General features: G+C 40.5%; 2 protein-coding genes across 2 annotated transcripts; both read left to right on the top strand.

The window, feature by feature from the left end:
• The first annotated feature begins 3,162 nt into the window (after positions 1-3,162).
• Positions 3,163-4,619, top strand: LOC137950251 (probable aquaporin PIP2-2). The gene is made up of 4 exons (XM_068796639.1): positions 3,163-3,472; positions 3,711-4,006; positions 4,100-4,240; positions 4,324-4,619. The coding sequence occupies exons 1-4, from the start codon at positions 3,163-3,165 to the stop codon at positions 4,432-4,434; spliced, it is 858 nt and encodes a 285-aa protein (XP_068652740.1). The 3' UTR covers positions 4,435-4,619.
• A 4,478-nt stretch (positions 4,620-9,097) lies between these two features.
• On the top strand, positions 9,098-11,293 carry LOC137950232 (aquaporin PIP2-4-like). The gene is made up of 4 exons (XM_068796621.1): positions 9,098-9,521; positions 9,800-10,095; positions 10,558-10,698; positions 10,903-11,293. Exons 1-4 carry the CDS (start codon positions 9,212-9,214, stop codon positions 11,020-11,022), a joined length of 867 nt encoding a protein of 288 aa, XP_068652722.1. The 5' UTR covers positions 9,098-9,211; the 3' UTR covers positions 11,023-11,293.
• The last annotated feature ends 147 nt before the right edge of the window (positions 11,294-11,440 follow it).

The following is an 11,440-nucleotide window of genomic DNA, read 5'->3' as shown; positions in this document are numbered from 1 at the left end:
CTCAATTTTGTATTGGCGGTGATTCTAGTTATACCAATGCTTTCGAAAGGTTGATGCTACTCAAACTTTGTACTCAATGAGATTTTAGATCAAATTTAAAAATTTGTTGTCCCCATTTTTGTTTCGATGTTGACAAAAGGAGGAATAATACGTGAAATGTGTCAATAACGGTTTAGGAAATTAAATGAACTATTACGGTTTATCATTGAAGTTCTCTTATTTTTTATATTGCATTTTTCTATGGGTTTATGGGTCATTCTATTTTATTTAATAATATTTTAGGTAGTAACTACTTTATAAAGAGGCCTTCTTTTGCTATTGGCAATTCCATGTTAAATTTTTCACTTTATTCCAAACATGCAAATACTTCTTTATATTCTAAAGCTACTTGAAACCTTCCGGTTTTACAATCCAAAATCAATTTATTTTTATAGGAAATTCTTAATTGATGAGTTATTTCTTCAAATTTCTTAACTTGTTGAGGGCTTGTAGTCTAATATACAATCTATTCTCTTAAAATCTCTATTGCTTTTTTTTCATTTGTCCAAGACTTTCTTAAACAACTACGTCTGAAATGTAAGCAACATATCAAACATGTAAAAACTCTCCAACAAGTAAAAGAGGATGATGATAAGGTTGTTCCCTAAGTAATGTTATACAAACATCATTAATAAAACAATTGTCTTAGTAATGTAAGACAACTTTCTTTCTTTATTTTAATCCACAAAAGAATCCAATGAAGCGTCCCATAACACATCTTTTGTATGAGGAGAAGAAACGTAAGTAAACATAACCAAAAAAACAATAGGTACTAAATATTTTATCTACACTAGTGTAAACATAATATAAGACATGTAAATAATATAAATAAAAAGTATGGATGTAAGTCTAAGACATACCTTAGAACGCGCTCTTGTAACTTACAAGCGTCATCAATATTGTGAGTTACAATGGCCATATACCCTTTACACTAAAGTTCGTATGTTGTAATAGCCACTTTAGTAGAAAACTTATCCGACTCATTCAGTCTTTCACTATTATACATTTTCAAGATGTCTATTTTCAAAGAAGTACTAGAAATGGGTTGATACAAAGGATTCAACTCCTTTAACATATTCTTAAAGTGTAGAATTTTAACTGTAGACAATGATTTTGTTCTTCTAGTACAATCCCCTTAGTGATATTCGCTCTAAGTTTCTCTTGATTAAACACATGATTTGTGCGATTTATAGCTTCAATAGCGTATTGTGTAGAGGATAGTAAGTGTTGCCTAATGTTAAGATTTTTTCTCTTTGGGTACTACCTCAAATGTTGAAAGCAACTAGACATTTTATTTTTGCTCGGTACTTTTGGTTCAACTTTAAAATAATTACATCTAGCCATGTCTATCCCATCTTTTTAAATTTATGAAAATCATTCCACACTGTTGAAATCGAACTCCTTTTTATCTTTCTCCTTTAGGTTTGTGAAGGTTTTGGAGATTGAGTACTACTATGAGTGGCTTGAATAGCATTATGAACGATATGCTTACCTTTTCTTTTAGTACTAATATTTCCTTCACTTACAAATGGCTGATTTTCAATCCTAGTATGGTATGTCTCAACCAGTAAACTATAGTTGATAACACAATTACCTCAAGAATAAGAAACAAATCATACAAGCAAGATACAAAATCATCTATAAAATAATTATAACTAGCATAAAATTGTTAAAATGTTATCTTATTTATTAACCAATTAAAACTTAATACTAAGCAACATGGAAACAAAAGACACTTGAGCAAATGATGTTCCAAAGTCATTGTTCTTGAATACAAAGAACCAGTTGTTATCCATGTACCAATGGAGTTTATAAGAAAAAGAAAAAAACTTAATTTTGATTCCTTCAAACAATATTAGAACAAAGGCTATGTCAAAGACAATCGAGACTCGAGTCTACAGCTATCTTTAAGACAATCAAGGTTAATCAATACTTGATAGTAGATTATGGGCTGAAATTAGGATCTCAAGACTATCTTGTTGGAGCTTTAGGCGATTTGGGGCCAATTTTTTTACCATGAGCTTTAGGGTTCATTCAACTTATTTCCAATTTTTTTATTCTTTTATGTGTCATTTCTAAGGCTACATTTATTTATTCTTTGGCCTGCTTCATGGGGATGTTGAGAATTACAATTATTTTTTTTATTGGATTATAAGGATAGTAATAGTAATAAAAAGGAAAAAAGGAAATTAAGTAGAATTATCAGACAATTTTAACTAGAAAGATCAAGAGAGAACCAATCTCAATGGTGCGCGAACCACCGAGGCGGACAATGGCCTGTGGGACGGTGGCACATCGCACTCTCGAGACCACACTTCCGAATAATCCAAGATACAAGGAGACTCTCCTCATTAATCTAATCTAATCTAATCTAATCATTAGCATTATTGGCCGCAAAGTATCGAAAAGCTGTCCTTGTCAAGCAGGAAGCTGCCAAATACCCTTTTTACGCGTGTCCACCAGAGGGACTTTGGTCGGTGCTGCTCTGACGATTGCCTGACACGTGGTTTCCTTTCAGCCACATGAATAGCCATCGCTTAGGCAGACTCCGAGTGTCCTCGCTCGAACCGGGCTGGCTTTGTAATTTGCCAAAGCAACGTCACACACACCAAATGGGAAATTTATTAAAATCCCTCCACGTCAGATATGGGAATCCGAATTCCACATTCAAAACACGCGAATAACGCCTCAACGCTTTTGTCCACTGTCCAGCTTGTGGCGCAGGTGTAATGGACGGTCCAATACAGGGAACTTGATGAGGAGAGTTTCGCTGTCGTCCCATCTGCTCTGTTGGAATCCGCGAGGGGCTTCGCTCATTCCCGATTATAGAAAAATCTTACTTCCTATTTACTAATAAACACTTCTGGCTCTGTTCATTTGATCGAAATAGGATGTAAACCTGCTGAGAGTAAAGAATGGAGAAGAAATGGAAATTAGTTGGTTTTGGACGGCAAATTAAGTCGTAAAAAACTCTATCTCCCACCTCACCTCTGTCCTACGCCCTCCCATAAATAGTACCTGCTGCATGCTTCAGATGCACACAGCAATTCTCAGCTCCCTAGTGAGGAAAGCTCTTCCACCGTTTTCTCTCTCAGGTCTTCAGCTCTCATTGATTTTTGAGAAATGGGGAAAGATGTCGAGGTTGGGGAGCAACAAGGCGAATTCACGGCCAAGGACTATACGGACCCCCCGCCGGCTCCTCTCATCGACGCGGAGGAGCTGACAAAATGGTCGTTTTACAGGGCAGTGATCGCCGAGTTCATTGCGACCTTGCTCTTTCTCTATATAACCGTGGCAACTGTTATCGGATACAAGAGCCAGGTGGATCCTACGAAGAACGCTGATGGTTGCGGAGGGGTAGGGATCCTCGGCATCGCTTGGGCTTTTGGTGGCATGATCTTCATCCTCGTCTACTGCACCGCCGGGATTTCTGGTGTGTACTTGCTTTCCTCTTACCCGCTATTATCCCTGATTTGAACATTTTGTTTGATTTTGTTTCATCCTGTTTTTTTTTCTGCCGCCGTGTTTAGAAGCTGTAGTTAGGGTAGGTCAGACATTTCTTTCACTTCTTTCTAAAAGGATGGTTAGCAAGCAGAACAGGACGGCTCTTTAGAACTGACAGTGAGAGTCATTGACTTCGAAGTTTAATTTAATTTTGTGTTGGATCAAAGGTGGTCACATAAACCCGGCGGTGACTTTTGGACTGTTTCTCGCCCGCAAGGTATCGCTGATCCGAGCAGTGATGTACATGGTTGCTCAGTGTCTGGGAGCCATCTGCGGAGTTGGGCTTGTCAAGGGATTCCAGAAATCCTACTACGTTCGATACGGCGGAGGTGCCAACGAGCTCGCCGACGGCTACAACAAGGGCACAGGGTTGGGGGCTGAGATCATCGGCACCTTCGTCCTCGTTTACACTGTCTTCGCGGCCACTGATCCCAAGCGCAACGCCAGAGACTCCCACGTCCCGGTATGTCACTACCCCTTAAACCTTAAACCGGATATTAATTTTTTTTAATTTGGTTATTCACTGCTGAACTAAATTTGGTTATTGGATGTTTAGGTTTTGGCTCCTCTCCCAATTGGATTCGCTGTGTTCATGGTTCACTTGGCCACCATCCCCATCACCGGCACCGGCATCAACCCAGCTAGGAGTCTTGGAGCTGCCGTCATTTACAACAAAGAAAAAGCCTGGGATGATCAGGTTTGTGGGCTTTTACTTTTTATTTGAACCGTATGATGAGTAATGAATAATAATCTTTTTGTGTTTGTTGTATCCTGTTTCAGTGGATCTTCTGGGTAGGCCCCTTCATTGGTGCGGCTATTGCTGCGGCATATCACCAATACGTTCTGCGAGCACAGGCCATTAAGGCTCTTGGGTCGTTCAGGAGCAACTAGCTTAGCTCTGCTTCTTGCTTGTTCTTTGCTCAGTAGAGAAGGCAAGCGCGGTGTTTGAAACAAGAAGAATAAAATGGGGTGCCTTGTGATCTTGGCTCTATCGTCTTTTAGTGTAAGAGCTGGGTTTCATGGAATTGTAGATAAATTGCTTGAGAAAATTAAAAGCTTCTGTGTTGTTTCATGAAGTCGGCTTCTACCTTTAATTCCATCATTCTCCTTCTCTTACAGAAAGCATTGAACCGATGAAACGCATACAAATTGAATAGAACACCGAATCTATTGAGTTTCATATCGATAACTTCCACCAAAAATTCAATCCAAGTTCACAATGATTCAAGACTAAACGAGACTCCACGATCCGGGAGAGTAAACTTCTGAAGAACGTAAATGGGATAATATTTACTTTACACAAATTGATTATTAAGTATCATTAATTGTTTTAAATTAATTGACTAATAGATAATTTCTCACTGGCGGCTTGGTGAGATCATGTGGTTTTCATAACAGAGCCCCAGCCGTGTCAGCCATCGTAGAAACCGATCGATCAGAGACACAAGATGTAGCCAATGGCCTGCACAATGCCATGCGTACTGACAAAGTCCTGTGTCTCTGCTCTCAGTGAATGGACTCGAAGTAGGTGGCAGATGTGCAAGAAGCGATGGAGCTTTTGTTTAAGGGTGTAAACTAATAGTTTCAGTTAAAAACATTATCACGAAGAAGATGAGTGCGTGGCTCGCTAATCCAATGCTTCAAGGTCGAGATCAGTCAAATCTGAACAAGGCTTGGTTGGATTCATAAACTCGTGAACCTGTCCGTTTACTTAAACCCAAGTTAAGGAGTCGGGACTCGGGACCGAAGGACGCCAAAACGTTTCCATCTCTCTATGTTCAGTCAGGACAAAAGGCATTTATCTCCAAGATATGCTGGTTTTTTACTATATCCAGAAGAAATTGGAAGTATCACATACATTTTTAAGGATTTTCAATTCCATTAAAGGAAAAATTGTGCGAGCTCTTTGAGCGAGGCTCAAGCTCATCTTAAAAAAAAAAAAACACCAGGAGTGCCCCGTGGTGTTTTTGGGCACTACGTAAGACTGGGTTGCAGAGCCAGGGGCTGACCATCGGCAAGGAAGATGTTGATGGCGCACTCCTTACGTCGGCGTTGAATTTTTTACGGGCGCAACCAGCGTTTTTAGGAGCTAGATTTGCGCATCAACCTATTGCGCGCCGGCCTTCCTGGCACGACCGATCCTCGGCTGAGACAGGCGCTTCATTAGATGAGCCGCGACCGTAATGTCGACGATTGCAGATTTCCCTACGCGTCGTCAGTCGTGCATTCTTGGGTCTGAGATATGTCAGAACAAAGCCAATGTTGGGTGCGTCGGCGTCGAGGTGGGGACGGAGGCCACCACAGGGCGTTTCTCTTTGAAGACGACCTCCAAAACAAAACAAAAAATTAAATGATTCATATGTAAGCGGACTTCAAAATGACGAGTTGGTTCACTGAGTTGCCTGCAACTCACCCGTTCCAAACTACACAACTGAGTGGCACGAGTGAAGGCTCAATGTAGTACTAAAAACAAAAAAAACAAAAAGGAAAAAAACTGTTGAGGGTTAGATTTTTTATGTAATTTCTCACTATATTCATAAGAATTAAATAATTTAGGTTTTTATGTATACTTAATTTTTTATATATATTTTTGGTCGACCTAAATATAAAGAATTAATAATTGGTATCAATTTTAGTTAATTATTTTGTTGTCATATTTTTGTTTATATTTGAATAATTGAGTAATAACCACAACATTTTTAATTATGAAAATGTCTAGTGATATTAAACTTAGTCACATAAAATTATTGATATAAAAATTGTGATTAATCATAGAGATATAATAATTTAACCCCACAAGGTAAACGTTATATTTAAGTGATTAAGCAGGATGAGATGAAAATATTCCAAAAAAATAAAATTCTAGTTGTCCAAAGGCCTAGAAAATTCTTTTACAGACAAATTTTGATCACATCATAAAGTGATACAAATTGCTTATGTGTTATATACTCTAATCACATAGGAAATATTATAATGATATATTTATTTATTTTTTTAATTTATTTACATAGGTAAATATTCAATATTTGGCTTCATTGCATGTTTTATTAAGATTATTGTTTATTTTTTAATTGTTCAAACTTTATCTGTTCCAATTTTTTATTCTTGCAATATTATTCCTTTCAATGGAGACAATTATACTGATTGGAAAGAAAAAATTCTCCTGTTATTGAGGTATATAGACTTGATTTGGTACCCAAATTTAGATATATATTTTATGCAAAGTTTTAAATATAAATTGGAGTTCTAACTCGGTTAAAATTATTGGGCTCGAACTCGAACTCAATTCCAATTTTAGACTCAAAACTGGGCTTGGATCGAGCTTGAGTTTAAAGTATTTACATCAAACCTAATTCACACATATGCAGCTCAATTGGAGTCCATGCCACCCCTACCAACTGCATTCGGGACACTAGCTATAAACCACCTTCAACTTGGGACTTGGAATTGTCTTCGTGGATTTCGTTTTCTGGCATATGCACTTAGAAGAATGAAATGTTTTCCTATGATTTATGTTTGGCACAACAACCCGGCCCTAAAGTAGCTGTCACCTGTAGGAGATAAGGACTAATCAGTGACATTTCCCGTACCTTCTGCTGTCTTCACTCTGGCCACCGAACATTGGCCAAACTCCATTTCTAACTCATTTTCCGGCCTTGATGCAGACATTTTTATTTGACAATTTCAATGCTCAACAATAAAATAATGCAGAAGAACCAGTCTTCTCCACTCTTGTAATTATTATACGACGTTGGGTATATGGATGTGTGTTGAGGAAAGACGAATTTCTCTTGATTGATCTGTAAGTAACTATAGTCTGGTACAATTTCAGAACTGAGAGCGGAGTTCAGGGGCTCAAGATTCCAGTCTCGTGTTTGGTTGGAACGAACTGAGAGACACGACGAGAAGGAGAAAAGTAAGAGAGAGATTATTATTTTTCCCCTGGCGTAAGAAACAATTCAATTGAGTTGATGCCATCGATTTTTCTTGTAGAAGAAAATGTGATGCTTTGGATGATGGCCGTTAGACTGCCAGTTTCACTTTCACGGGAAGACGATCGTCGTCGTTTTCCAAAGCCCAAAATATTCGAAGACTGGAATCGAGTGGCGATGGCATTATGACTGCTTTAATTTCTCTGAGAGAATTGATGTGCAGAGAGGATAGAGACCTTCTGCCTTATGAGGTCTCCTTTTCACTGTCCTTTGCACCCTTCTCTCTCACGATGAGTGAGAGGAAGAGAAGTGGGAGGATGAATCTTCTCGCCTCGGGGAACAGCGCCTCTCCTGAAATGCCCGTGGAGTGGAAAGCCGACCGACTGGCACCGCTCAAAAGGTCGGTCGCCGTCACGGACATGTTATGAAATGGCTCCGCTGGCCGGCCAATCTTCTTCTGCCCAAGTGACTGATGGGTCCCCACGTCTCTCCCGTTCTGCGAATTGCAATTATGAGGACGTCCTCGTTTTCTTCTCAAGCTTCAATAATCTTCCCCCTTTCTTTAATGCTTTCTTCCCTGCCTCTATTTCTATTCTCTCTCCCAATTTTCCAAAGCTTTTATCAAAATTAACATCCGGACGTCGGCACCTCCGTCCTCCCCTGTTTGCTCTTCATCCGTCTGCGCTGCCGAGAATCCTGGGGCCCCGTGCAAACCGCCAGATGAATCGAAACCATGCGATTCCACGTGTCTCGATCATTTTCATTCCTTTTCCTCTCGAGTCTCCAATCGCTTTTTATTCAAATCGCACGCCCCGATACCATAATCTGGCCGATTTTACTCCACGTGTCCTTTCTCTTTCATCAATCATTATCGAACAAGAAAGGGACACGAATTTGTCTTTTTGTTTTTCCTTCTGCTTTTCTTGACCAATCTAAGTCGTCACTGCTGCACTGCTGGATCAAGCACGAGGTGGATATTATTATTGACGCTGCAAGTAAACTGTTTTTTCTTCCTTTTGGGTTTGAAAGAAAACTAACGCTAAATTTTACCTGTTGATTACATGATTATCACCATGTTCGGACGAGCGATGTTGCTTTGAATCGTTCCAGATCAAGCTGTTCCATTAGGAGCTCCAGTGATTACCATTTATGATTTAATGTACGACAAATTTAAGAACGAGAGTCTTCCAATCTGGCTCGTTCTTTGGGAACTTTAATTGTTCGTAACTGTTTGTGGTTTTGAGGGGGAAAAGGGTTATTAAAAGTGAGATACTCGCCGACCAACGAAGCTGCCAACGATTACAATTACTTTTCTTCCACACGACATTGATTTTGATGGTTATGGAATGATTCAAGTTCTTACATTTACCTACACTTTTTCGAAGTTCAAGATCGGAGTGAAACCCTAAGGCTATAAATTTTACTGATTATTTCTGATTTCTGAATCGAGTACGGAAAGGAAGAGAAAATTGTCGAATACAGAAAAAGTTGGAGGTGGAAAAATGAATTTGGGAAGGCAAATAGGACTCCGCGACAGCGAAATAATGAGAATTAGTCGGTGTGGGGCGGCAAATTTAAGTCACTAATCCCTTCTCATCTCTCCCTGCGACCCATAAATACTCCTCTCACTCTCCGAGCTTTTACACTTCTCGTTTCACTCTCTGGAGAAATCTCTTCTGTTTTTCCTCGTTCTTTTCTCTTTATCTCTCTCGACAAATTTTCAGTTTCAGTGAGAAATGGGGAAGGACATTGAGGGTGGTGAGCGCCACGGAGAGCTCTCGGCCAAGGACTACAAGGATCCCCCACCGGTCGCACTGATCGACGTTGATGAGCTCACACAGTGGTCGTTTTACAGGGCGGTGATCGCCGAGTTCATAGCAACGTTGCTCTTTCTGTACATCACGGTGGCAACTGTGATCGGGTACAAGAGCCAGGTGGATCCTGCAAAGAACGGCGATGCGTGTGGAGGGGTCGGAATCCTGGGCATCGCCTGGGCTTTCGGTGGCATGATCTTCGTTCTCGTTTACTGCACTGCTGGAATTTCCGGTGGGTATTTGCATTTTAATCACGAGCATCTTAATTATTGTGGAAAATTTTCTAAAATGTGATGTTGAAAGTCAGAGTCGAAACGTATTAATTAGCTTGGAGAAGACTGTTCGAAGTTTAGTTTTTTCTTCTCAAAAGGGAAAAGTATGCGTGAAAATTTCAGTTGCTCTGCCTGTCCGAATCAAAATAGAAGATAAGGCGCTGATAAGTTTAGAAATATTTCCCAGAATTGATATCATGATAGCAAGCTCTGATGGATTTCAGTGTCTGCTACACAGGTGGTCACATAAACCCGGCAGTGACATTCGGATTGTTCCTTGCTCGCAAGGTATCTTTGATCCGGGCGGTGATGTACATGGTTGCTCAGTGCCTGGGAGCCATCTGCGGTGTTGGGCTCGTGAAGGGGTTCCAGAAGTCCTACTACGAGCGATACGGCGGAGGTGCCAACGAGCTTGCCGACGGTTACAACAAGGGCGTAGGCCTGGGAGCTGAGATCATCGGTACCTTTGTCCTCGTCTACACCGTCTTCTCCGCAACGGATCCCAAGCGCAACGCCAGAGACTCTCACGTCCCGGTATGTGAAAAACCTAGTCACGGTTTTCTGTAATTGAGCCCGTAAAGCTCTTCCTCGAGATAATCTATCTTTTTTTTACATTGTCGATTTGTGTCTCCTACCGCGTTTGCGTAACTCCTCCGGCCGTTGTTCTGCGTTTCAGCTTTCGTCATTGCAAGGGTTTTTGACGTGGGTCTGGTTTTTTGTACTCTGTGACTAACGTTTGGTGCTTTGGATTCTTTCCTTTTCTCTGTATGTTTGCTGCGACTTCTGTACTCTTCATTGTCCATAGGTGAAGTGGTCTTGGTCTTCGTGTCTCTGTTTTTTCCTGCCCCGAATAGTAAACAAAAAAGAGCATTAATTCCTGGATAAATTTCAAGTCGAATAATCGAATTCTCTGCGTGATATGATTTAAGAAAGTTTGCGTGACGGGTTTTGTGTTTTTTGTGTCTAAATTACTTAAACGGATATTAAAATCTGCAGGTCCTGGCACCGCTTCCAATTGGGTTCGCGGTGTTCATGGTCCACTTGGCCACTATTCCCATCACCGGCACCGGTATCAACCCGGCGAGGAGCCTTGGAGCTGCTGTTATCTACAACAAAGAGAAAGCTTGGGATGATCAGGTTTGTGGGTTTCTATATGTATTTAACGCCGCTCTCAGCCATTTGTTAATTTCGTTTCATAATTGGTTCCGTACGGCCCTGCGGTATAATCAGGTGGACATCTCCATCTTCAGCAATTGGCACTGTCTTGTTAATTTCAATAATTTTTACCCAGAATCATGAGAAAATTTTAACGTTTATGTGTTTGAACCATATGTGTTTCAGTGGATCTTCTGGTTTGGTCCCTTCATCGGCGCGGCGATTGCTGCTGCTTACCACCAGTACGTACTGAGGGCTGCGGCCATGAAGGCTCTCGGGTCCTTCAGGAGCAACCCCCATGTCTAATTTCCTGCACTGACTCAAGCCTAGTCACAGTCTTCAGAAGCAAGAAGCAGACGAATAAATGGGCGTCTGTGGCTGTCTCAGCTCCGTGTTTTTTACAGGGTGAATCCGGGAGGCAGAGATGTAGATCCAGTGAATTGTAGATATAAATCAGTCGGTCTGGTGAAACAGCTTTCCGTACTTTCCCATTTCTGTAGCTTTTTAGATGCTGCTTTTATCGTTTTAGTGTACCAGCTATCAAGTGTTTGATGAAATGCTACTTCTCTTTCGTGTTCGCCTTTTCCCATCTGCTCTCCCCATATAACAAAAATCATTGACAAGTAAGATCTTTTATTAAGAATGGATCATCAGCAACTAGAGGGTGACGGAGGAGGTTAAAATGACTGGAGCAATTCTACCGTTTCTTCTTAATCAATGTGAG

Source organism: Aristolochia californica, unplaced genomic scaffold (genome assembly GCF_029961685.1).
Source record: "Aristolochia californica isolate CCGP_79_NKW_82.1479 unplaced genomic scaffold, dmAriCali1.0.hap1 SCAF_1, whole genome shotgun sequence".
Classification (NCBI taxonomy): domain Eukaryota; kingdom Viridiplantae; phylum Streptophyta; class Magnoliopsida; order Piperales; family Aristolochiaceae; genus Aristolochia; species Aristolochia californica.
This window is presented reverse-complemented; position numbering and strand designations above follow the sequence as displayed.

What these genes read in the sequence shown, in the direction of transcription:
- LOC137950251 (XM_068796639.1), top strand. Translation starts at nt 3,163, where the DNA reads ATGGGGAAAGATGTCGAGGTTGGGGAGCAACAAGGCGAATTCACGGCC. An exon ending in CCAGAGACTCCCACGTCCCG is followed by an intron (nt 4,007 to 4,099) that starts GTATGTCACTAC and finishes TTGGATGTTTAG; the next exon opens with GTTTTGGCTCCTCTCCCAAT. An exon ending in AAAAAGCCTGGGATGATCAG is followed by an intron (nt 4,241 to 4,323) that starts GTTTGTGGGCTT and finishes ATCCTGTTTCAG; the next exon opens with TGGATCTTCTGGGTAGGCCC.
- LOC137950232 (XM_068796621.1), top strand. Translation starts at nt 9,212, where the DNA reads ATGGGGAAGGACATTGAGGGTGGTGAGCGCCACGGAGAGCTCTCGGCC. An exon ending in CTGCACTGCTGGAATTTCCG is followed by an intron (nt 9,522 to 9,799) that starts GTGGGTATTTGC and finishes TCTGCTACACAG; the next exon opens with GTGGTCACATAAACCCGGCA. An exon ending in AGAAAGCTTGGGATGATCAG is followed by an intron (nt 10,699 to 10,902) that starts GTTTGTGGGTTT and finishes TATGTGTTTCAG; the next exon opens with TGGATCTTCTGGTTTGGTCC.